The sequence below is a fragment of the Sinocyclocheilus grahami genome, unplaced genomic scaffold (genome assembly GCF_001515645.1).
Source record: "Sinocyclocheilus grahami isolate Dianchi unplaced genomic scaffold, SAMN03320097.WGS_v1.1 scaffold11.1, whole genome shotgun sequence".
Lineage (NCBI taxonomy): Eukaryota > Metazoa > Chordata > Actinopteri > Cypriniformes > Cyprinidae > Sinocyclocheilus > Sinocyclocheilus grahami.
In genome coordinates, this window is record NW_015505190.1 from 204,806 (window position 1) to 230,805 (window position 26,000).

A 26,000-nucleotide genomic window follows, 5' to 3' on the forward strand; every position below is an offset into this window, starting at 1 on the left:
TACCCTGCACCTGTCTTCAATTATCTCACACACTCGCACTCTTATCTGTTCTTCAGTTCGAAGTCTTGATTTGCCCCGGTGATCATTTCTGAACGTTTTCTGTTATTCTGCCTGCCTGTGTATTGACCTGGACTGTTTATCTCGTTTTCTGATTCTTGCTGCCAGCCCCGACCCCTTTAGCCTGTTTATCTACTGTGTTTGCTCACCGCCGGCCCCGATTCTCTGCCCGTTCTCTGGATTGCGTCTACTGTTGGTTATCTACTACTACTGTTTACTGCCCTGCCTTGTACTGCTTTTTGTCTAATAAATTGCAGATGGATCATCAAGCTACTGACTCGTCACATATATATTTTTTCTTTTATAATTAATTATATATATATATATTTTTAATATACACATATTTTCAATATACATATTTTATAATCTAAAAAATATTATTATTATTTATATAATATAATATATATATAATATAATATTATTATTTTAATATATAATACTTCATATATAAATAATAATTAAACTAAGTTTATATTAAATTTATACATTTTATTACATTAAATTCACATTTAATGTAAATACAAGCATACCAGTTGGGAATGGCATGAGTCAGTGAACCATTTATTCATAAAGTGCTGATTGCTGCTAAATTAATTCATTCTGTCATACACATGCACACACTCACCCTCTAATAAGAAGAAGGTAACACAGTGGCCGTGGGGTTACTGGATTTTTGGATGTCCAATCACAGCGGACTTTACTTGTGTGAAACTTCCTGTAGCAGTAGACAGTGGGTCTCTCTGGGGGTACTGTGAAAATAGCACAGGGATGTGAATTTCTTCTATTTGTATATATAAATCATTTATCAATATGAGTGTGAAAGAAGGTCCTCACCCCCCACACTGATTCTGACTGTGGAAATGAGTCTCTCTCCTCTGTAGCAGCTGTAATTCCCAGCATCTGCCCAGCTGAGATGAGGCCGTCTTAAAATCCCTCCCCTTTCCACTCCAGCATGCACCTGTCGTCCATTTAGAGTCCAGCGTCTTCGCTTTTTGATGCCTCTTGTCACCCTGGACCGTTCCTCTTCATAATCATAGTCCTCATAATCATCTTGCTCAAAATCTGTCCCCATGGTGATACCAAAGACCTCTTCCTCCTGTCCAGTAGTTTGAGTGACAGCACGCAAAACACGTCTAGAAGTGGTTTGTTCCTTTCTTATGGTTACAGGTGGTTTAACGGTGACCGTTGCGTCCCCTTTAGCTTTGGTATACATAGCAGAATCAGTCTTTTGGTATGTCCCAGTTGTAGCATTTCCCTTCATACTGGTTAGCTGTGTAGCATTAGCATAACCTTTTTGGGATGTCCAGCTGACAGTGATGTCTTCTCTCTGCTTGGTTCTGTATTTTTTATTCATGACACTGGCCGAAGCCAACGGCACACCGTCCACAGTGATATCGCCTCTGCAGCCAAACACAACATTGCTTCCTAACTTCAAGACCAAGACTCCAGGAAGGGGCTCTGAAGAAGATTCAAAACAGTTTTAGGTAATTAATCACATAAATCAGAGTTTTTATTTGTTTTTGCTTATGTCTCGTATATACTGGTCTCTACAGTACATTATACCCACAGTTCATTGCGTCGGTTAAATATGGAACAAAATTATGCAGCAAAGTGGTACTTTCACTTTCACTTCCTTTTATTAAAATCTCCCAGATTCTTCCCCACAATCACTCGTTCTTTCTGTCATTGTAAGTATGCTGAACCAGTGGACATGATTTAAAAGCAATACAACAACAATGATTATAAAAGGACAAAAGGGAATCACTGTATGTAAAAGAAAATGGTCAACTTTTTTTCTCCAAGTTCATGGCACTTTGAAACAATAAAGTATTATTGAAAGCCTATCAAATCCACACTATGCCTCATTTTTGTGTCATACGCAAACATCTGCTATAACATTACCAGGGAAATCCTCCTCATATTCATAGATGACTTTCTATGTGTATCACATGTGAGTGTTACTTCATTTATGCACACTTTTGGCTCTCAGGAAGGAAATACTAGTTTATTTCATTTGTCCACTAACAGTGCCCAACAGACATACATGTCATTTTTCTCTCTCTCTCTGAATGTTACAGTCATTTCCACCACGTCTTAAATGATATATTGTGTTTGAGAATTTTTTTTTTTTGGTGGGAATTAAATGTTAACATTTTTGTACTTAAAAAGGTCTCTGTTGTTTTGCAATAAGACTGATAACATAGTTAGCATTTAATGTATCTTAAATATACAAAGTTAAATACACACTTTTTGCAATTATAACTTGATTGCAAATGATACAAAATAAAACTATTCTCATCAGAACTGAAATTTACATTCATATTTTCTCTCCACACATCACATCTTTATATGCTCATCCTTTTTTGCCACAATAGTATTTTTATATAGTTTTTGAAAAAACTGACAATCATTTCCAAACAATAACTAAGGAATCGTTTATATTATTTTTTACTCTTTTTGGATTCAAAATATTTAAAACGTGATCATTCATATTTTTAATACGTTTATTTTCTTCATATTTTAAGATTAAAGCGGAACAAAAAATAAGTAATTAATGTGAGGTAGTCCACATTAACATGAACTACCTCATAAACATAAAAAAGTTTCCAAGACGGTTTAAATGTGACCTTTTTCTTGTACCAAAGAAAGATCCCATGATAAAAGTTGTTAAAATACTAAAGAAATGTCTATTAATATTGGGCTATTCTTAACCACAAGCGCTTATCATTAACCATTAACCACTGAGTCAGAGATGAATCACTCTGACTACATCCAATACCATGAAAGAGATATAATTATGGTTTTTAAAGTCAAAATATACAATACAGGTCAAGAATAGCTAATTTAGGTTAATCACACAAATTCATCCAAATGAATAACTCTCGGTTGTGTTTTGAAATGAAATGGTTAATTACCTTGTCGAGGACACAGCTCTTCTGGGGCAGGCTGAACTTCAATCGCAGCTAATACACCGAGGAGAAACTTGAGTGTAAATCGCGTCCACATTATTAATGAGATTTCACTTCCAAAAAAAAAATAATCAGCCACCAAAATATACAACATGGGTATAACGGGTCATAATGTCAACCCTTTCAGCAAGTTTAACGAGATGAAAATTTACATTTGAGAAAGATTAATAAAATAAAGAAGAGAACCCTTAAATTTTTAAATGTAACTGTTGCATTAGGACTATTATTTGAATCATGGTACAGATCTAGGATAAAGAAGTATTCGTTTGACAAAATAATAATATTGTCAGTTGCGAACAGATTTGGATCCGGAGCTCATTTGTTTGTGAGAGAGACAGAAGACTGCAGCCCCTTCCTCTCCTCACCGCACATTATACTATCTGTTGCTTTAACAAATCCGCTCTTGCGACACTGATGAACCACAAAGACAAACAAGTTCCTATTTGACAAGGCAAAGACCGAGAACAAACTAATTCTGTTTGCGGTCAGCTTTATAAAACATTACTACGTGACCCAAGACCTGCTATATCTCTGAGGATCGCCAGAATAGATCAGGTCTGTTGCTAGCAATAGGTTAAGAAATGGCTTTTATAAATACATTTTATTAATAATTAGAAATAGTTCCCAAAATGAATAGTCTCATTTACCCACCCTAATGTTGACTGTCTGTCATTCGTGGAACACAAAAGTAGAAATTCAAGCTTCAAAAGCTTCATAAAAAACGGCGTAAAGTGTTATAAAAGTCCATACTTTTCTGGGGTCGTTATTCATTACACTTTTTTATGGCTGCGACTGAATCACTGAATCAGTGAGTTGAACTCTAGAACCGGATCAGCTCAATTCGTGAGGAAATCATTTAAAGGGGTCATATGATGTTGCTAAAAAGAACATTATTTCGTGTATTTGGTCTAATGAAATGTGTTTATGCGGTTTAAAGTAAAAAAACACATTATTTTCCACATACTGTACATTATTGTTTCTCCTCTATGCCCTGCCTTTTTGAAACGCGTCGATTTTTACAAAGCTCATCGTTCTGAAAAAGCGAGGTGTGCTCTGATTGGCCAGCTATCCAGTGCATTGTGATTGGCCGAATACCTCAAGCGTGAGACGGAAATGTTACGCCCCCCACATACTGTTGATGCCCCAGAAGCCACTAGACAAAAACATTCAAACCCATTACAAACGAGGCATTTCTTGCATCCAGTGGGGACATAATTACTGATTATAATGACTTATACTTGTATGAATAGATTCATTGAAAAGATCAGACTCAAAAGAACGAATCGTTTACAAATTGAGCATCATCTTGTCTTATCTTGTGAGAAAAGTATCATATGGTAAATTTTTAATGGTGTTTATGAAAGTTTGACATCTTCAGTCCCCATTCATTGCATGGAAAAGAGCAAGCAGAAGAATTCTTCAAAATGTCTCCTTTTGTTTCTCACAAATCATGATGTGAGCAACTATAATATGATAATCTTTGGGTGAATTATTCCTTTATAAATGATTTATCATTCAAAAATAATTAGACACACATCCATGATCAGTTTTTTTACTTGATTAAAATCATTTAATCGTATCAATTTTTTTTATTTTGCACTAGGCCCATTTACAACAGCAGGGTCATGATGTTCACAGATCATGTGGATTTGGCTAACAGACACTGAAACAGACTATCCATAAAATGACCTTTAACCTCTTACTGCAATATATGTAAATGCTTTTATGTGTGGAGGGAAATAGATACACATTTTTAAAAAACACACTCACAAAGTTAGCTTTTAAGGCATATAATTGTTACCTATTTAACAGTATGAGAGCTAGGCCTAACTTACACAGGAAACAGGACAAGTATGGTGCACAGTAACTTCTCACACATCTTTATCAACTTTCTTGGTCTGTCTCACCCATTCACAATAACACACACATTACTGTGTTTACATTCTTATAAGCCCATTTACCTAAATCCAAACACTGGTGAAGGCCACATTTAGATCATGATGTCAAGGTGGAATCCATTTGGTAACTCTGATGTTAATCATTTTAATCCAACTTAACCCCCCCCCCCCCAAAAAAAAACCGTCAAACACATTTATTACAGTCCACTGGATCAGTGCAAATGCCTAAACCCTCAAGGGTCCAGTAAAGCAGAGTTTGAGGTTGAATTGGACTTTATGTCAAGCAGTCAGGGTTAGTGCACCAATATGGTGCAAAGAAATGGATGAGGAAGAACGGGTTCATCCAGCAGAATCATGTTCTCACTGAGAACTATAGTGTTTTATCACAGAACCACATACATCTTAATGCTATTTTCAGCAGTGGGGAAAAAACTGAAAATCTCTAGCCTTCTCTACAGTACATAAGAAAGTTCACTTGCTTGAACTCAAGTAGCATTATTAACCTCTGAGCAACAAACAGACAAAAAGCTGAAGTATTTGACTCAGCAAAACAATATGCTGACAAAATGGTCAAAACAGTATGAGACCACAAGAAAGTCATTAAGAGATTAAAAAACAGAAAAGATAAACTGCTCTTACTATATAGAGATACAGACAATCCTTGACTGAGATTCAAATGACCAAGATAAGATCCAGAACTACCCAATTTGAATACAAAAACATAAAACCTGATATAGCTGAGGCTGATACTTCAGGTCATTTAGTTATCGTTAATATCTGTACAACTGTTACATGTGCAGTGTATTAATATATTGTGTTATGCATTGATTTATTTATAGTAAACTATGAGACAGAAATGCTTTAATGTATACATTTTTGATTTTTTTGTCTCCAGATTAAAAATGAATGAATCTAATTTAACGTAGACTGTAATTTAGCATATGAGAAAAATTAACATCAGCTATTTGGATAGTCAGGTGTGTTGTAATATCAGCCTTGGCCATGTTTTTTAGTGGTTTGTTGTCTGATAACTTGGCTAGAATGGAAAACTCAGTCATAAACAGCTCAAATAACAGCAGATTTGTCCTTCTCACCGACAGGAAATCTGAGAATGAGCACAATAGAGGAAATGTATGGTCTTTTGCTGTCTGTATGCACAGTTTGAATCTGCATCCATTTCCAAGTGTTTTAATTCAAGCATGTGTTTACTCCCAAACTGTCTGGGACGCTGTCTTCACTGCCCATGTCCTCAGACAGAAACATGAGCACACGTCAGAAGGTGTGGGTGTTCACATGAAGGATTCCAGTTGGTCCATCTATCCATCACTCACCACTGTTAGTTTCTTCTGCAATGGGAGGTGGACCAGGACTGCTGGTACCACTGATACGAGCTCCGATTCCCTTCCACACAAACGGTGCTTCCTAGAAGAGAGAATGAAAGGTCTTAGAAATATCTGCACTAGAGTAAATGACACTTTTTTGGTTACCATTGACTTTTATTGTAAAAATAAATAAATAAATAAATACATAAATGAACAGAAGAAAGACAGTTATACAAGTTTGGAATGACATGAGGGTGAGTCACTGATGACAGCTTTTTTTATTTTTTATTTTGGGTAAACGGGATTATCGCATTACTATTAATTGTAAATTAACTGAAGCTAATTACTAAAATTCTACAGAAAAAGATTGCTTTCAATACCCTTTTTTCCCAATATATTAATCAAAAATGTTATTTAAAAGTTACGTTTTTGGAGAGAACATGGACTTTAAGAATTATGCCACTTTGCATTGAATAGCGTTGTGTACTATTTCAGAAATCAATCAGCAAATTCAGTTTGCCCTTAATCCCCCCTTGCAACCACAGCTATACCTTTTCTGTTCAACAGTGTGTCAACAACAGCTGCTGTCCCAACCAATAGTTATGCTTTAAATTTTTAGATTTTAGCTCTGTGTGAGATCTATGTCCAAAGAACAGGCACTGAAAAACATGCAAATCAGTAAAGAGGGAAAAAGAAGTGGGAAATCCAAAACAGCTAAGCTTTCAGATTTTAAACATTTGCATAACAGTTGAAACGCAACCACTGCATTAATAAAGTTCTTGATTTGTATATTGTGTGTTAATAACTCAATTCATAAAAAAAAACATTTAAACAAACATACAGTAAAGACAGAATACAGTGAAATATTAAAACAATTTAAAATAACTGTTTTCTATTTTAATATATTTTAAAATGTAATTGATTCCTGTGATGGGAAAGCTGAATTTGCAGTAGCCGTTATTTCAGTTTTCAGTGTCACATGATCCTTCGGAAATCATTCTAATAGGCTGATTTGCTGGTCAAGAAATATTTCTTATTATTATCAATTTTGATAACAGATTTTGCTACTTAATGCTTTTTATGGAAACTGTGATACATTTCTTTCAGTATTGTTTGACAAATGAAAGTTCAAAATAACATTTAGTTGAAATAATGTCTTATAAATGTCTTTTATGTCACTTTTGATCAATGTAATGCTTTTGTTGAATATAAGTAATAACTTTTTTTGATTGTGAACTTTCAAACCGTAATGTATACCTCACAAAAAAAAAACAATAGGGTTTTCCTAATTATTGGGGAACTGAGCATACCACTATGTACAAAAGTGAGAAATGAAAGTGTTTTTAATAGTTTTGCTTCCTGCCGTTTTCTCCTTGGGGGAAATTTTCTTTTTTTGTCAATCCACAAAATTCGTTTTTTTGTGCTCCTACAGAATCAACGCTCTGTCCAGTGTTGTTTAACAACCTATATTTGTGCATGTTGACTTGCAGTTTGTGCTTGAACTTGTTTTCAGACGTATATTTACCTGCAAAGTTGCTGTACTACATTCTCCGACGTCTCTTTCTGGACACCTAATAACACTGAGAGCGATATCATCAGGGCTGTGAGGGAGGCCGGGTTCATTACATGGTTGCTCTGCCTCGCCTGCTGCTGAGAAAGACGTGGAAAGAGGTGGAGCTTGAGAGGAGGCGGCGCTGTCTTCTGCAGTGGGTGGGGTGTTTTGCGCACCAGTGCTGTTTGCGTGTTTTTTCCTGCGAAGGGTATCGATCCAACTGCCGCTGTGGCGAGAGGCGAATGTGGCGAGAGCCAGCGAGCTCAGGCGCATATTTTTTCCCGATGTGATCAGCTCGCCGAAGCCCTCCTGATGCGCAAACGCATAACCGGAGCGTCGAGATCCACCTCGCCCCAAGCGACCAAGAGTACTGCCACTGGCTACACCAGCGCCGCCCACTCCACGACCAGCACGCCCACCAGGCTTCCGCTTTTTCTGCAGCACAAGTTGAGTGTAGCGCACCTGCAGAAAGACAGTGAGAAAATAATAAAGGGCGGGGATGAGTGTGAGGGGATAACCAGAAACTAACAAATGTGTTAAACCTACTGATGCGAAACAAATATGATCTAAGCTATGAATCAGAGTGTGCAATAATCAACCAACCATAACTATCCAACAATCAGAAACACAATTTCAATGAGCAGTGCTTGAGACCATTTCAATTTAATGGATTTTATTAATTATATATATATTAATATTAATTATTAACATTAAAAACATGCAACACACATTAAAATTCATTATTAATTTATTTAATGATCACATAAAAAGGAGAACATTTAATTATAGTAATTGTTTTTTTTTTAAGTCTTGTCTTTACTGAATGTTAGTTTGGTTGAACATGGATATTAACAAATTCAAAAATGGCGTGCGATTTAGGACAGACAAACTAGGGTCACACTCATACTTACAGTATCTGAGAGCTGAGGTTTAAGGTCCAGCTTGAGAAAGCGGAAAGCAAGGACTGGAGCAATGCAGATGACGGTAGCCAGAGCAATAGTTAACCACACCACTGGCTGCCCAAGTGTGTTATAAGCACTTCCTGTGGTTAATTAACACATGGCATGCACACAAAACAAAAAATAAGCCACACGTTTTTCATACACAATTTAATGTAACACATTTGGATCAAGATAAAATACAAACAAGATCTAATTTAATATTACACAATTTAAAATCCACACTTATTTTAAATAATTTTTTTTGGTTATATTTACTATTCATTATATTTTCATTATTTAATTTAGGTTAAATAATTGTTACAAATTTATGTATACATTTTTTAGATGACCTACTCATTTATTGTGTAGCCTACATGACTGTCAAAGGAATTTTACATGTACAATACCATTTAAAAGTTTGAGGTCAGTAAGATTTTTAATGTTTTCGTAAGAAATCTTTTGTGCTCAATCAAAAATACAGATAAAAAACAATAATACCGTTGCAATTCAGATTTATTTTTTAAAAGGGGTCATATGATGCGATTTCAAGTTTTCCTTTCTCTTTGAAGTGTTACAAGCTGTTCGTGAATAGATAAGATCCCTGAAGTTGCAAAGACTAAAGTCTCAAACCCAAAGAGATATTCTATTTAAAAGTTAAGACTTGTCTACGCTCTCCTAAAACACCTCGTTTAAACACGCCCCCACAAGTCTACATCACTGTGTGGGAAGATTTGCATAACACCGCCCAAATGTTCACGCAAAGAAAGAAGGTGTAACTTTGAATCTCGCTGTAGTATTGTTGCTGCCGCCATGTCGTGGAGACGCTGTGTGTTTCGTTGTGAAAGCGAAACTACTTTGTTTGGTCTTCCAAATGAGGACACAACTAGAAAGTTAAGTTGGTTAAGTTGTATTTACAACACTGTTCCAGAACAGTTCAACCCAAATATTCAGATGTGTCCAGCGCATTTTACGGAGGAGAAGGACTGTTTCCTGGGAGAGTAGCCTACAATGACAAATAATGCTGACTCACAGTCTGTAAGAACGTTTTCATATTTAAAGGATTTGCCACTGATTATTCAAACGCGAGTTTTGAGCAGTGTAGAGTAGCACTTGTTTGTCATTTCTCCGATCACAAATGCAGACATGGTTTTATGTTTACGCGGCGCGATGCAACGCAACGTGTAAAAAGACAGTATAAGTCATTATAATCAGTAATTATGTCCCCACTGGATGCTACAAATGCCTCGTTTGTAATGGGTTTTAATGTTTTTGTCTTGTTGCGCCGGGACACGCCATCACACTATGGTAAGGGGCGTAACATTTCCGTCACACGCTTGAGGTATTCGGCCAATCACAACACACTGGATAGCTGGCCAATCAGAGCACACCTCGCTTTTCAAAACGATGAGCTTTGTAAAAATCGACACGTTTCAGAAAGGCGGGTCATAGTGGAGAAACAATAATGTACAGTATGTGGAAAATAATGTGTTTTTGAATCTTAAACCGCATAAACACATTTCACACGTTCTTTTTAGCAACATCATATGACCCCTTTAATATATTTTAAAATTATATTTATTCTTGTGCTGACAATGCTGAATTTTCAGCAGCCATTACTCCAGTGTCACATGATCGTTCAGAAATCATTCTAATATGCTGATTTAGTGCTCAAGAAACATCTATTAATTATTATTATTAACAATGTTGAAAACAGTTGTGCTGATAAATATTTATTTTTGTGGAAACCATGATTTTTTTAAAGGATTTTTTGATAAATAGAAAGTTCAAACAGCCTTTATTTGAAATATATATTTTAAGTCGTCACTGTCAATTTTGATCAATTTAATGCTGAACAAAAGAACAGGATTTCTTCCAACAACAACAACAACAACAACAACAAAAAATCTTCCTGACCCCAAACTTTTCAATGGTAGTCTATATATTAACATTATTTATTATTTTGTCATTTAAAAACCTGAATATAGAGTAATGCTGTCTGCATTTGCAGATGTTATAGTGCTCGTGACACATACTGTAAAGACATTATCAGACATGGGTTTCTGTTTAAGATGGCAGCCACGCAGTTAGGCCAAAGTGCTGACTCACCAAGGAAATGGAACTGCTTGGGGAAGATATTGAACAGAATGCTGGAGTGCATAGCAAAGAGGATAGTGAAGTAGGTACCCAAAGAGCCCCATATAAAGAAGTGATTTATAGCCGTCCAATAACCCGTGTCCAGAGCAATCTACAAACAAATAGCAAAAAGCTTGGGCTATTCAAAACCGTTCTAAAATTCCTTGCTACATTATATAAAGCTGGAAACCATACATATAAATCAACAAGCACTACTTAAGTGCTAATGCTGGACTCACTTGGACACTGACAACGATGACAAGGGCCGTTGCTGTTGTAACTGCAAAAGTTTGATAGTCTGCCAGCGGGACTCCATTGCTCTGCGTGGCGTAAGAGAGAACGCCGTAGGGAATGAAGAAGAGAACCACAGACGTGTAGATTCCCTGTGCGATGCAGATGAAGAACTCTCGCTTGTTAAACAGCAAGTTCAGCTGACCTGGCTCATACAGCTTTGGATACTCCAGACTCCTCTGTTCAGGAACATCCTGAGACAGAAGAAGATTGAGGTGAGAGTAAGTTTCTTATTAAATGTGAACAAAAATGTTTCAGTATTAGGTGTATGTTTTCTTTTTCTTACTTGATCGAAGATGCCCATGGCCAACACAGGGAGGGATGTGTATACGATATTGTAAAGAGTGATGAAGTACTGGTCATAGACAGTCTAAATAAAAGAGTAAACACATCCAAGGTTATGACATCTCCTCATGCATGAGACACTTTTTCGAGATTTCGAATAAATCCTACCTGCGCTGAGAATCCACAGAAGAACCCGAACCAGAAGTGCACCATAGTGAAGGCAAAGTTCTTGTAGAAGAAGTAACAGAGAAAACGGCACATGCGCAGATAGGACCAGCGTCCGTGCACCAGTAAAAGACGCTGCAAGAAGCGAAACTGGGAAAAAGAGTAATCTGATGCCAGCACAGCCTGGATCCCCTCCTGACCGCTGATGCCCACACCAATGTGAGCCGCTGCAGAAAGAGAGAAACAAACTATTTCAGATAATGCAGTTCCGTTTAATATTTGAACTCATTTGAGGGGGATTGCAGTTGATATAGATAAAACAATTCTACACACTATATATAAAGACCTATTTATACCGCATGAGAAAATTATTAAACTTTTACAAATTTAGAAATTATATAATTGTCTTTTATTTTGTCATTGTATTATATCCTAAACAAATTACTAAAATTATTAATCTGTATGTAAAATTTTAAATCTAGATAAAAATGAACAAAAATATTTTTTCTTCCACTACCCACTGTTCCTAAAGTAGAACGGCAGCTATATATAAGCTATATATGTTACAAATATATTATCATCAATATATAAACAAAATATTAATCTCTAAATATAGGTAAATGAAAAAAGACCCACTATTATTGTGCTGTTTAATATAAACACCTGTATATACAGTGGTGGCCAAAATTATTAGAACACTAGTATTTTCACCAGCTAAACATGGTTTAAAGTCAGTTATTTCTATCTTTTGCTGTAGTGTGTCAGTAGGAAATATCAGTTTACATTTCTAAACATTCATTTTGCCATTAATTGTAATAATCCAGTGAGATTTTTGTCTGACAACAGCCAGTGCTGCTCACAGAGATCTGATCTCATCATCATCATCCAGTCTGTCTGGAATGACGTGAAGAAACAGAACAAACTGAGACAGACTCAACTCAGAAGAACTGTGGCAACGTCTCCAAGATGCTTCAAGAAACCTACCTGCAAAGCTACAGTACTGTTAGGCACTTGTGTAAAAATGCTGTAAAATGAGGATGCTGTCAAAAATAACGTCATAAATAGATTTTCTTTATCAATGAACTTCTATTAACTAAATTAAATCAACATTTGGTGTGAACATCCTTTGCGTTTAAAGCAGCGTTTGCCCTCGGTGCACTTGCACATAGTTTTTCAGGTAGATTTGCAGGTAGGTTTCTTGAAGCATCTTGCAGATGTTTCCACAGTTCTTCTGGATTCTGAACCATTTTTTAGCTGGTGAAAATACTAGTGTTCTAATAATTTGAATATATATAATATATTTATAGCTGCCACTGTACGTCATTGTGATAAAATAATCACAATTAAATACATTTTGAAAGATTCTAACCAGCCTTTTGAATCAGTAATAGGCTATTGAACTCATTAAATGTGAAAAATGATTGCATTAAACATACTGCATATCTCAAGTTAACACATTAAATTTGACACCCCTAAAAATAGATCACAAAGATTTTTTTCCTCCTGTTTCCACCCACTTGAGGCCGCAGGACAGTCCCTGGAGCCTAGTTTGAAAGCCCCTGCTTTTGTTTATCATCTGTCTTAGTGCTGGTCAGGTTCAATGGTAGGTTAAGGCAGATCAACTAATATGTAAATATCCCACAGACTAAAACCATAGATTTGGGACAGTCCAAAGTGATTTAAATCAGTGAAAGAGATTTGTTCTTCACACTACACTCTTAAAAATAAAGGTGCTTCAAAAGGTTCTTCAAGCGATGCCATAGAAGAACCATTTTTGGTTCCACAAAGAACCATCTTCTTTAAAGAACCATTTCTTTCTTACCTTTTTGTAATCTGAAGAACCTTCTTTTGCCACAAAGAACCTTTTGTGAAACAGAAAGGTTCTTCAGATGTTAAAGGTTCTTTATGGAACCATTTAGACAAAAAGGTTCTTCTATGGCATCGTGAAGAACCTTTATTTTTAAGAGTGTAGTACTACTGTCAATCAGTCTTTTGATGAGTGTTCTCTGCATTTTTAATGTTACTGAGATTGACACTTGACTCCTACACACCAGCAAAGTAACCTGCAGACACCCATAGCATCAAACAAACAGAAGATGGGACATTGCTTATGACATGGGCAAGAACGTGTGTGTGAGTGTGCGTGTAAATATATTGAGTAGGGACAGCACAGGATGGTGTAAAGAGATTTGGACATAAACCACATCCTCCACATCTCGTTCTTATCCATGTTCTCAGGAGCCTTTTGAAATATAGTTGTGACACTGTGAGAGCCCACCGACACAGTTCTGAGATGTTTTTGCTCAGTTAAGGGAAATGAAGCAACCACATGTAACAACAACAAACTGAACGAACTGACCGAATTTCAATAATTTGGTTTCTCTGGGGGCACCTTTGCATAAGCTAAAAAAGGAACTAGAATTGTTTTTCTTGAGTTGTTTGCTTCAAAAAGCCTTACAATACATCCTCCACATGGTTATGACAAGAAGTTATCACAAGAAGAGATTATGGCTGAATATTGTACACCACATTTTATCTGTAATATGCATAATTTATGAGCCTAACTGAATGGCATTAAAATGGGAAAAAAAACCTTTGTAAATTACCTACAAAATAAGATGAAAAATCTTAAGTTCCCAATTATACTAATAATAATTACAATAATACACTACAGTTCAATAGCTTGGGGTCACAATTAATTTTTATTTTTTTAAATAAATAAATAAACAATTAATTAATTAATCAGCAAGGATGCATTAAATGCATCAAGGATTCAGCTAGGATGTATTAAACAAAAAATACTTTATCATTGTCACAAAAATGTTCTATTTCAGATAAATGCTGTTCTTTCGAACTTTCTCTTTATCAAAGAATCCTGAAAAAAATGATCGGTTTCCAAAAAATATTAAGCAGTACAATTAGTCTGTTTTTAATAGTGATAATAATATGACATTTTTCTTGGGTAGCAAATCAGCATATTAACATGATTTCTGAAGGATCCTGTGACACTGATGACTGGAGTAATGATGCTGAAAATTCAGCTTTGCTATCAAAAGAATACATTACATAAACAGAAAATAGTTATTTTAAAATGTAATAAGTTTTCAACCGCATTATAAAAATTAGGCCTTGGTGAGCATAAAAGACTTTATTTAAAAGTATGCTTTCATTAAAGCATTAAATAATCTTACCAACCCCAAACAACTGAACAGCAGTGTATAACAGTTGCACAATAATTATAGTATATTATGCTATATTATTCAGATTCTGATAGTGTATTATTACCGTAACCACTAGCTGTAACCAATCCTAGTAATTTGACTCAGAGAACCCCAATGTTTGAAGATTGCTCTTTTTCTCTTACTCTTTATCATGCTGACGTCATTGGCTCCATCTCCGATGGCGAGTGTGACGGCTTTCTTATGCTGTTTAACCAGCTCCACCACCAGAGCTTTCTGAAGAGGAGTCACTCTGCAGCAGATCACTGCTCGACAAGCACACGCCGTCTCCAAAAACTCACGCTCCATATCCGCTTCCAAAGCATGAGCCTGGCCAACAGAGAGAGGAAAATATCCCTTAATACCTCTGTTGAAAAATCATGCTTAAACCAGCCTAAACTGCTTTGCCAGTCTTGATTGGCCTGTGAGCTGGATTTATAACAATATCCCTGCTGAAAAAACAAACCCTGCTTAAACCAGCCTAAACTGCTTTGCCGATCTTGATTGGCCTGTGAGCTGGATTTATAACAATATCCCTGCTGAAAAAACAAACCCTGCTTAAACCAGCCTAAGCTGGTTTGTCGGTCTTGACTGGACTGTGAGCTGGACTTAAAACTTAATATTCCTTAATATCCCTGCTGAAGAAATACCTGCTTAAACCAGCCTAAGCTGGTTTGCTGGTCTTGACTGGTTGGTGAGCTGGATTTAGAGGGGTTTTGGGCACTCAGATGAACCAGCAAAACACCAGCTCAGTAAGAGCAGCTTGAACCAGCTAAGACCAGGGGTTTTCATCCAAACTGAAATGAATACCATTAATCTGATATTTAAAAATGCCATCTTTCGGATATTTTCTAAACAAAATCAGTGCTGTTATTATTATCTAAAACTTAAAACTATTACATTTGTTTCCTGTAATTGAAATAGATCTGAAATAAAATTAAATCTCTATATTATATGATAACCTTAAATTTAAACATAGATTAGTGTAAAAAATCCTTCAATAAAACCATGGAATAAGGTTATTTTTGAGTTTATTGCATTATAACATCTTACTTGTATAATCCATTTGAAAACGGATAAATTCTATATGGTTTGGACCCCCATCAGGACTATTTGGAACTTAATCTTAGTCCAATTATATTACAAGGATTATTATCATATAAATAATGAGCTAGGCTATGTGTTTTTTTCACTGTTGCTGTTCTTGATAGTTTTTGTATTCCTTTTATTTGTGTTATAATAAACATGGAATTATAAAATTGTATAATTAATAAATATAAAATAATAATAAGTGAAAGTGAAGTGAAAGTGAAGTGACGTGTGGCCAAGTATGGTGTCCCATACTCGGAATTTGTGCTCTGCATTTAACCCATCCAAGTGCTGAGAACCACTGGATATGTTAGATAAACTATTAGGAAACAAAAGCTGTTAGTTTTAAACATGAAATGCTTGTTTTGGTCTGCTCCACCTCAACGTTCTTTTGAAAGGTCTCTTTAAAAAATTTGACATACATTGCCTCTAACGTTTGGGGTCAGTAAGATTTTAAGTTTTTTTTTTTTTTTAAGACTATGATGGTTACTGAAGGCTGCATTTATTTATTTATTCATTCATTCATTAACTTATTTATTCAGAAAAATAAACCGTAGGACCGTAACATTGTGAAATATTATTACAATTTACAATTTAACCTATAATTTTATATTTGAATACATTTTCAAGCGGGTAACGCTTTATAATAACTTTCATAAATAAATCATTAATGAACATTATATAATGCTCAACAAATCATTAGTTAATATATATTTACATACCTACAAATATGAAATAATGTGCTTGTTAATGTTTACTAATTAGTCCCTAGGCGCATTAACATGCACATCATCTCATGTTTCGAGCTACTTCAATATATCTTAATGATCTGTTAAGCATTATATAATGTTCGTTAATGACTTATTATTATATTATTATTATAGTATTATTTAGATATATATGAAAGTTATTATGAAGTGTTACCCTAATATCGTTGTGGAAACTGTGATACATTTCTTTCAGAATTATTTGATGAACAGATATAACAGCATTCATTTAAGATACTGTCACGGTCCAGGTGTGTGGAGGCAGGCAGGATAACGAGGACGACAAGGATTCAAAAGAAGGATATTTAATGTAGCAACAACAATTTATTTATTCAGAAAAATAAACAGTAGGACCGTAACATTGTGAAATATTATTACAATTTACAATTTAACCTATAATTTTATATTTGAATACATTTTCAAGCGGGTAACGCTTTATAATAACTTTCATAAATAAATCATTAATGAACATTATATAATGCTCAACAAATCATTAGTTAATATATATTTACATACTTACAAATATGAAATAATGTGCTTGTTAATGTTTACTAATTAGTCCCTAGGCGCATTAACATGCACATCATCTCATGTTTCGAGCTACTTCAATATATCTTAATTAATGATCTGTTAAGCATTATATAATGTTCGTTAATGACTTATGATATTATTATTATAGTATTATTTAGATATATATGAAAGTTATTATGAAGTGTTACCCTAATATCGTTGTGGAAACTGTGATACATTTCTTTCAGAATTATTTGATGAACAGAAATAACAGCATTCATTTAAGATACTGTCACGGTCCAGGTGTGTGGAGGCAGGCAGGATAACGAGGACGACAAGGATTCAAAAGAAGGATATTTAATGTAGCAACAACAAGGTAGAGACAGACACACACTCGGGGTAACATTCACAATAACCGACAAACTAGAACACAAAAAAACTGGACAAAACAGACGAGGGAAAAGACGCCGCTATACTGTACTTTTGGGTCGGTTATTCTGTCACGGTCCAGGTGTGTGGAGGCAGGCAGGATGACGAGGACGACAAGGATTCAAAAGAAGGCTATTTAATGTAGTAACAACAAGGCAGAGACAGACACACACTCGGGGTAACATTCACAATAACCGACAAACTGGAACACAAGAGACAGGAACAGATATAGGGCAGTTATCGAGGGACAGACAGGTGAGCATAATGAGGTGATTAACTAATAATTGAACGGGCTAAACCAACAACAGGGGAAGAAACCACAACAAACAGTCCACAGGGGTGTTACAGATATATTTATGCATAAATTTCTCTTTGGGGATGAATAAAGTTTATTCAATCTAAAATGCATTTATTTGTAACAATGTAATAGTCTCTCGTGTCACGTTTTATAAGTGTATCCTTTCTTAATAAAAGTATCAATTTCTTAAAAAAAAAAAAACAATCGTACTGACCCCAAATTTACTGTAGTAAAAATATTATAAATAATAATAATATACTGGTAATTAATATTAGAAATTATAACATATTTATAATTAAAATATTATCATACAGGCTTAGCATGCCTGATTTTACAGCATTACTTTCTCTATTGTGAAAACAGAAACCATTTCAATCCTTTCACTTGTTATTTTAAAGAAAGATTAAAAGATTAAATAAATACTTGACTTTAAATTCATGTGAAGTATGAATTTGTCATACTACAAATGTTTTGGTACCAAACTTTTCCCCTAAGTGTTAAAATCGTTTCCCCTAGGGAGTGAGATCTTAAATTCAACTGATTTTGCAACCCTGTCCACTTGCAGCTACATTTTATTTGAAAATACATTTTATTCATATTTTACCATTTTAAATGTTCATTTAATTGCTAAAAGAAATAACTATATTACAGCAAAAATCCTACATAATGTTTAGTTAGTTAGTATTTTGTAAAAATTTTTTTTAAAGCGCTTAATTACTAAAATATCCACTAGAGGGCTCTGTTGTTTGTCTTATAAAGACAGTAGCAGACCGTGGGGTAATTTAGAACTTCATATAAACAGTGCTAAGCTAACATAAACAAAATAAACAAACCCCAAAAAGAAAACACTCACGTTGAGATGGTCTGAAGTGATATTCATTAGTTCATGGCTGCAAGAGTGAAGCCTCTCGAAAAGCACAGTGTCTGCGCCCTTACAGTAGAGACGAATACGGCCCTCTGGATTCCTCACTGAGAGACACACACACACACACACACACACACACACACATTGAATTACAGATTGTGCTTGTGCCTCTGCAGTGATGGGAGAAGCTCTTTTCTTATTATAGCTCCCATTATCTCATAGTCCTAACATTATCGGACTTCTTTTCAGATAATGTATCTTGAATTAAGCATATTTCTTACCCATTTGGTAAAAACTAATTCATGTATATGTATAAGATTAGTTTTATAAATCATAAAACAAATTATCTTATTTTTAAGATATTTTGGATATTGCTATGGAGAAAAAATGCTTAAAACTTATTAAGAGAAAAATCTGCAGTGCACTCAATAAATCTCTCACTTTTCCATGTAAACACAGATCAAATGGACATAAATGACAATATGCACACAAAAATGAAATGGCTGCTGCAATGTAAGCACCACTTACCTGAACATAAGGGCCATAATTCAGCATTATGAGAGTGTATATGACACACACGACACGTTCTGTATTGAATTTAGCGCTAATGTTCCACTTATTTATGATGCTTGGCAGCGCAGTATTTATGCTGTATCCAGATTTCTCAGTCCTAAGGGAATTTTACTGGCTCTTTCTCTTTCGCACAGTGCCAAACCATCTGGCATTACAGCCAAAATAATGTTTAAAAACGGTACACTCTGAAGTACCGAGTACAAGTGTGTGTGTATGTACCTAGCCACAGTTTGGGCTCAAAAGTAAATCAATCTGACAAAACATTACTTTTTTAAATGATTTCATGTGGTGGCGTTTTCATTTTTGTGACATATTGCATATTGAGCTTTTCACAAAGTTGCAGGACTGAGAGTGTGTGCTTGTGTTACCTATGACAGACATTCTTTTGCGGATGTTATTGAAGTCCAGGATGGCGAGGAGCGTGTATGTGACAGCTTTGCCGAGCTCTTGGGTGGTGACTGTGCAAGGTGTGCGAGAGCGGAACACAAAGCCAAAGTTGCGTGCAGCTGTTACTAACGCCCCCTCATCTGGAGACTGAGCCTTATACAGCAGCTCTCCTTCAGGAAGTGAAAGACAGAGACAATAAGCAAGGAGGACCACATGAAAAAGGACAGATAATGAAATAATATAATCATATTACAATCCAGAATTACTATATCATTTCCTTCTAACAATATTAAAGTCAACAGCTTCCTTAAGTAAACCTTATTTAAACTCTTCTATTGGATGAAATGGTTCTCTGAGTAAGGCAGATAATCGATCCTCAAAGACTGTTCCAGATCCTTACCCTCGCTCTTCTCCTCGCTCATGACCGTGTGGCAGAGAGACAAGACCCGGAAGAATTCATGCACCGCTGGTTCTCCCACCATCACTGCCTCTAGCAGAGACTGGTCGTAGAAACAGAAGTCCCGGTCTGCTAAGGGGTTCCACGCACTGAAGTCCAGGGGCTGGACCCTCTGAGAATAACAGATGATCTAAGATCTTTCTGAGCAACAACGTTTTAAAAATAACAAATTCTTTAACTCCAGAAAGTGAATCTTGGATGCACTGACCTTCTGCTGAGCTCCCAGAATGTTCATCACCTCACCTGTGAAACAAGAGACAGAATGAATTGAGATCTGTAACACAAACCTAATACAAAATATTTATAAGTGTATGTGTCTATACTGTATGTCATAAATCTGCAACTCTGCTGAAGCGTTTTTCTATCAATTGTCCATATATATAGACTGCACTGTATGATGGACATAGGTCATGATTATCTTCTTTGAAGGCATCTTGATTAAACAATAATTCAATTCATAATAACAAATATTAATTCAAAATAATAATAAATATTATAATACTATATAAATAATTCTAAAATAACACGTTGCAGATCTATCTATCTGTCTGTCTGTCTATCTATCTTAGATCATCATTATTATTATCAGTCTATTTAATGTATGTTTATTTAAATGTTCATAACTATAAAATATACAATAATCACAAAAACATTTATTTTAAAATAGACACCAAATTGTTATAAATCTGCAACCCTGCTAAACCATCTTGGCATTTTTTTTTTTTTTTTTTTTTTTTTTTTTTTTTTCCCTTTTTTTTTTTTTTTACTTGATTATTTTATCCATTATTATTTATTTATTTATTTTTATTTTCAATAATGACATGTTTTTATTATTATAAATACTATTATTATTGTATATTTGCTTTTTATAGTTTATTTAAATGTCATTTAAATAAATAAATAAATAAAGAGTAGAAATTAAACATTTAATTTTTGTTTGGACATTTTTGAAGATTCAGTTTTCAATGACTACTTGTTCAAAAACAAATTATTTATATATTTTTTTCCAATAGAAAAATGTATTATTATAAATATTAATATTAACATTATTGTTATCTAATTACTTTTTAATGTTTGTAGAGAGTACAAATAAAATATCTTATTTATTTTTTGTCTGACCTCTTAATGATTAACATTTGACCAAATGAAGGTTAAGCTTTCAATGGCCATTTGTTCAAAAATAAATAAATAAATAATAATAGTAATAACAATAATAATGTAATAATATTAATAAAAAGATTTGAAATGTTTCTGGCTACATTCTGTACCTAATTCAAGTGCACAGTTGATGAATTTTATATTATAAATCGACAATGTGTTTTATCGGTTTATTTGCTCATTATATACATATATATATATATATATATATATATATATATATATATATATATATATATATATATATATATATATATATATATATACAGTATATACTTGATTGGTAAGCAGCTGTGTAATAAATAAAGTAATGTACAGTCAGCTGGTCATTATTACCATATAATCCACATCAACATGATGCAAGACTGATATATATGATAATGGCCAGCTGATTGCACATTATACATTATACTATGGATATAACTGCCATATGTTGCTCCTCACCATATGCGTGACTGTTGATGGAGCACTTGTTGAAGATCATGATGTTCTGGGTGAGGGTTCCTGTCTTGTCACTGAAGATGTACTCCACCTGTCCCAGCTCTTCATTTAGTGTGGTGGTCCGGGCCTCTGCTGCTGTGTTACTACGGCTGCAGAACATCCGCCGGTCCCAGTTAATGAAATAACTGTGACCCAGACGAATCACCTCCACACTAAGAGATTCAGACCGATGGAAAGAGAAACAGACGGAGGGTTATCATCACAATGCAAATGTGACCTGCTTTTCAGTAGAAACACTCAAATTGACTGCAGATCTCTGACCACATGGCAAACTCACAACAAAACACAAAAATACACAGTTTTCCTGTTCTAAAGACATAGGTTATTTAGTATGCAGCTGAGACAGACAATGGCACAACAGTCTACCAGACCATTAAAAGCAAGATTTCATTTCTAGAGACTTCACAAATCTGTCAGAAAACTGCAAAAACTGATTTTGGGTATGTGCATGCTGTGCCATGCTGCAGTTCTTCCTGTACGAGTCTGTACCAGTCAGAGGTGGGTTAAATTCACTGGACCACACGGCAGGGTTAGAGCTCATTCAGAAAGGTTCGGTCAGGATTTTAGTGGTGTTATATGGACTGTGTTATACGGGAGGCTGTTGTTATGTCAGAGAGAGAAAAAAGGGTCTATGGGGTCTATCTCTTACCTGTTAGGGAAAGTCTGAGGAAACATGAAAACAACAAAATAAATCAAAATAAAATAAACAGCAGAATGCATAAAGGATGCATTAAGCATAAAATGAATCTAAGCTAGTACTTCCCCCCAAAAAAAGTACCTAAATCAAAGAAGAGAAGTAGATTATAATTGGAATTTTCATGAATATGATACACTTTGGTGTCTAATGGTGTTATTCATATACTATTATAGTTTTTATTAATGTTTTAAATGAGCTTTTATTTTATTAGCTTATTTTATATATTATGTTTTAAATGAGCTTTTATTTTATTAGTTTATTTTATATATTATGTTTTAAATGAGATTTAATTTAATTAGCTTATTTCATATATTGCTTGTAATTTAATTCGTTGAATTTTGTGTAATTTTATTATTTTTTCATTTAGTATTATTATTTTTTTAATTATTCAGATTTAATTTACTGCGTTTATTTCAGTTCAGTTTTAGTTTACATTTTTTTCCCAGTTAGTAATTTTAATACTTCAACTTAACCTTATTTCAGTTAGTTGCCAAGACAAAATTTCAAATTTTCATCTATTTTCAGTTTTTCATTTAATATTTAGATTTATATTTCAGTTAACAAAAGTGTTTTTAATAATTTTTGATAATAACCCTGATATAACAACAACATAATTTTAAGATAAACGGTTAAATTAATATTAAAATAATTGTAGTAAAAATGTTCTTTGAATGACTTAAAATGTAATGCTTAGCATTGTTTATCCCTAAAAACAAAAATCCAAAAAGTCCTAAATTGGATAATTGGAATAGTTGACAAACCTCATATAAAATAAATAGGAAATAAAACAGCTCATATGAATTTTACATTTATGTTCAAAATATTGTATTGCTGCAGTCCATTATTCAAGCGCCACCTGAACAGTTCCCACTGGATAATTCATCCTTTTCCCTCCATTATGACATTTCTCCCTCCACATCTTGCTCTCTCTCACCTGACATAGAGGGAGATGGGCACGACTGTGTTGAGGATGATGACATAGGACCAGAAGGACAGGAAGGCTGAGAACAGGAAGTTGTCCACTGGAGGGTCCCAAGGAAGAAAGCTCTGGAACAGAGCACCCACTTCTTTTTCCCAAACTGCATTTCCTATGGCCAAGATCACTCCCATACACACCAGGAACCCAAAAATCTGACGAGGGGAAAATGACAAACATTAATTTGGAGAGTGTATGCTGTTTATATATTTCGGTTCGATAATTCAGCAGAGGTTTGTAAGTGAGTGTGTTTCTCACCCACAGCACCAGTGTATTCATCAGTCTGTCTATACTGGTGCGCTTGAACTTAGTCCGTCCACTATTCTGCATCAGTTTGGTGTCAGGACCTGAGGTGCACCATGACATGTTAAAATGAAAACTAATCACACACACATATTCACATAAACACATACACCAACCTGCGAAAATAACAAGGCCATAGCAGGTCTCTGTGTTGCGCAGGACGCAGCCGCGAAGCAGCATGTTCTGGTTGCTGAGGGGGTATTTGCAGTCTTTCCAATACAGAGTCCCGCAGAAACGGTCAAGCTTGTTGTTGGGAGGCTCACACACCACTTCTCCTGCACATACACAGCGCGAGAGATACAGGAGGAAAAAGGAGGTCACACATATTGAAAACATTGAAACAGTACCATTTTATGTAATAGATGTTATGACCAACTATTCAGCATCCTGGGTCTCTGTACAACTTGTGAGCTTTTTTTGTTGTTCTTTAAAAACAGGAAGCGTGGGTGGTCTGTGCTGACACATGTGATGGTGTGTGCGTGTGTGTGTGTGGTAGTATATTGTGTTGGATGTTAAAGAAATGTTGCTGAGAAACTGTCCACCACATAATTTACTTTCCGCACACTTTGACTCACTGTATCTTTTGTTCTCGCTTCCTCCAGTAAACTAGCTCATAGTGGGGTCAAACAGTTGTTGCACTTTTGCATTTTCAGCGCATCTATTCACTAGCCCATAATCACATTTATCCTGACGTTATCTGCGCTGGTATAGCATTTCATCATGCATACTTAAATTAAGTCATTATTTTCAGAAATGTCAATTTAACTTTAATTATACATTTTATTTATTCAATTATACATTTTATTGTATTCATTATTTTATTTTGCACAGATTTCTTTTGGATGCGTTTGTGCCGTTACCTACTTTGCATAATTACTTTAGTGAATCTGTGCTAAAATATGTAATTAAACTGTGGTTATCAGTGAGTGCAACTCACACAGGAATGCCCCCAATGAAAATATGCAATTCCTTTTATTGCCTTTCTATTTTTGTTCCATAAACGTCTGCAAATCTGAAACATACCGCATGCAAACAAGTTCCCTCATTTATCAGTTCACAATATTGCTCAGCTGTTTCTTTTTCTTACTAGTTCACTTTCTCATTTCCACTCTGGCTAACTTTCGCATCAATACCAAATCACATACCATCAAACCGGGCCAGGTTATTAGGATCTCCCAGCTCTGAGGTAACAGACAGAGACTGACGCACCTTCATGTTCGTCTCGCTGTGGCAGAAAAATTCATTGACATTTTATTAAGTTGCACTGGAAGTATGAAATCAAGTTACACAGCAAATTCGAGAAAAAAACACAGTCATACCCATCCAGTTCTGCAGTTTCAATGTAACAGAGGCCATGTGGTTCACTGCTGGACAACAGGAGCAGGTCAGCCTGTAACACATATACAGTATACATCAGTGCTATTATTAGCTGAAACTATTCAAATGTTTTTGTTAATTAAAATAAGCTGAAATAATATAAATGATAAATATTAGGTGAAAACTTATTCCAAATGCAGCATTTCTAAAGCTGACACACTAAGATTACTAATTTGAAAATAAAATAAATGAAAACTAAAATTGAAATAAAAATAAATCTAAACAGTAATATTTAAAAAAAACAAAAATGAATAAAAACTATGAAAGCACATGACAAAATTACAAAAAATAGAACTAAAATTAAAATGAAATTTGAGTAGTACACAAAGGAAAGCTATTAAAAAATATCACTAAAACTATAATAGTATCTACAGTATATCATCTTAAAATAACACTGATATACAGTGAGACCAAACTGCATTTAGCATATTAACAAGACACCTAAACTGCATCCTCGAGAGTCAGGGTTACATAACCAGAGGCAGAATCAGCTAATTAGACCTTGGCTACTGGATCAATATCACAGTGCAGTATTCAAGAGCAAATGCATCAGACATTGATGCGTACATGACCCTGAATTACTGCAAGTAATGTCTGAGACTGCTGAGCTAGTAAAGAGTCTTTTTATTTTATTAAACCAAGTTTAATTAATTAATTAATGTCAAGAAGGACTATAGAGGAAAACTCACTGCCACAAACTGGTTGTTCTCCAGTTTGATGATGTCTCCCACTCTGACATTCATCCATTTCTCCTTCTGAAGACTGAGAAAGTAAAAAAAAGT

The 26,000-nt window shown here is 34.8% G+C and overlaps 2 protein-coding genes across 5 annotated transcripts in view; both read right to left on the reverse strand.

The window, feature by feature from the left end:
- il6r (interleukin 6 receptor) overlaps positions 1-3,383 on the reverse strand; it is a 7,969-nt gene extending 4,586 nt beyond the window's left edge. For 3 of the 4 annotated variants that reach the window (XM_016285041.1, XM_016285028.1, XM_016285037.1), the window contains exons 1-3: positions 2,973-3,382; positions 892-1,515; positions 683-806 (exon numbers count right to left, since the gene is read on the reverse strand). In XM_016285041.1, coding sequence (XP_016140527.1) covers positions 683-806; positions 892-1,515; positions 2,973-3,120 — 896 coding nt within the window. In that variant the 5' untranslated portion in view covers positions 3,121-3,382. Of the gene's footprint in view, positions 1-682; positions 807-891; positions 1,516-2,972 lie in introns of all 4 variants that reach the window. The other variant, XM_016285046.1, reaches the window with a different exon arrangement.
- Positions 3,384-4,605: 1,222 nt separating this feature from the next.
- The window catches only part of LOC107596105 (phospholipid-transporting ATPase ID-like), a 38,798-nt gene continuing 17,403 nt past the window's right edge, over positions 4,606-26,000 (reverse strand). Inside the window, exons 13-31 of the mRNA XM_016286727.1 lie at positions 25,908-25,980; positions 25,161-25,231; positions 24,987-25,066; positions 23,958-24,116; positions 23,797-23,885; positions 23,497-23,693; positions 21,809-22,017; positions 20,415-20,449; positions 20,150-20,318; positions 19,731-19,919; positions 18,778-18,893; positions 14,978-15,161; positions 11,617-11,840; positions 11,450-11,533; positions 11,112-11,357; positions 10,846-10,984; positions 8,710-8,840; positions 7,772-8,260; positions 4,606-6,346 (exon numbers count right to left, since the gene is read on the reverse strand). Of these exons, the coding sequence (XP_016142213.1) occupies positions 6,248-6,346; positions 7,772-8,260; positions 8,710-8,840; positions 10,846-10,984; positions 11,112-11,357; positions 11,450-11,533; positions 11,617-11,840; positions 14,978-15,161; positions 18,778-18,893; positions 19,731-19,919; positions 20,150-20,318; positions 20,415-20,449; positions 21,809-22,017; positions 23,497-23,693; positions 23,797-23,885; positions 23,958-24,116; positions 24,987-25,066; positions 25,161-25,231; positions 25,908-25,980 (2,983 nt within the window). The 3' untranslated portion in view covers positions 4,606-6,247. The remainder of the gene's footprint in view (positions 6,347-7,771; positions 8,261-8,709; positions 8,841-10,845; positions 10,985-11,111; positions 11,358-11,449; positions 11,534-11,616; positions 11,841-14,977; positions 15,162-18,777; positions 18,894-19,730; positions 19,920-20,149; positions 20,319-20,414; positions 20,450-21,808; positions 22,018-23,496; positions 23,694-23,796; positions 23,886-23,957; positions 24,117-24,986; positions 25,067-25,160; positions 25,232-25,907; positions 25,981-26,000) is intronic.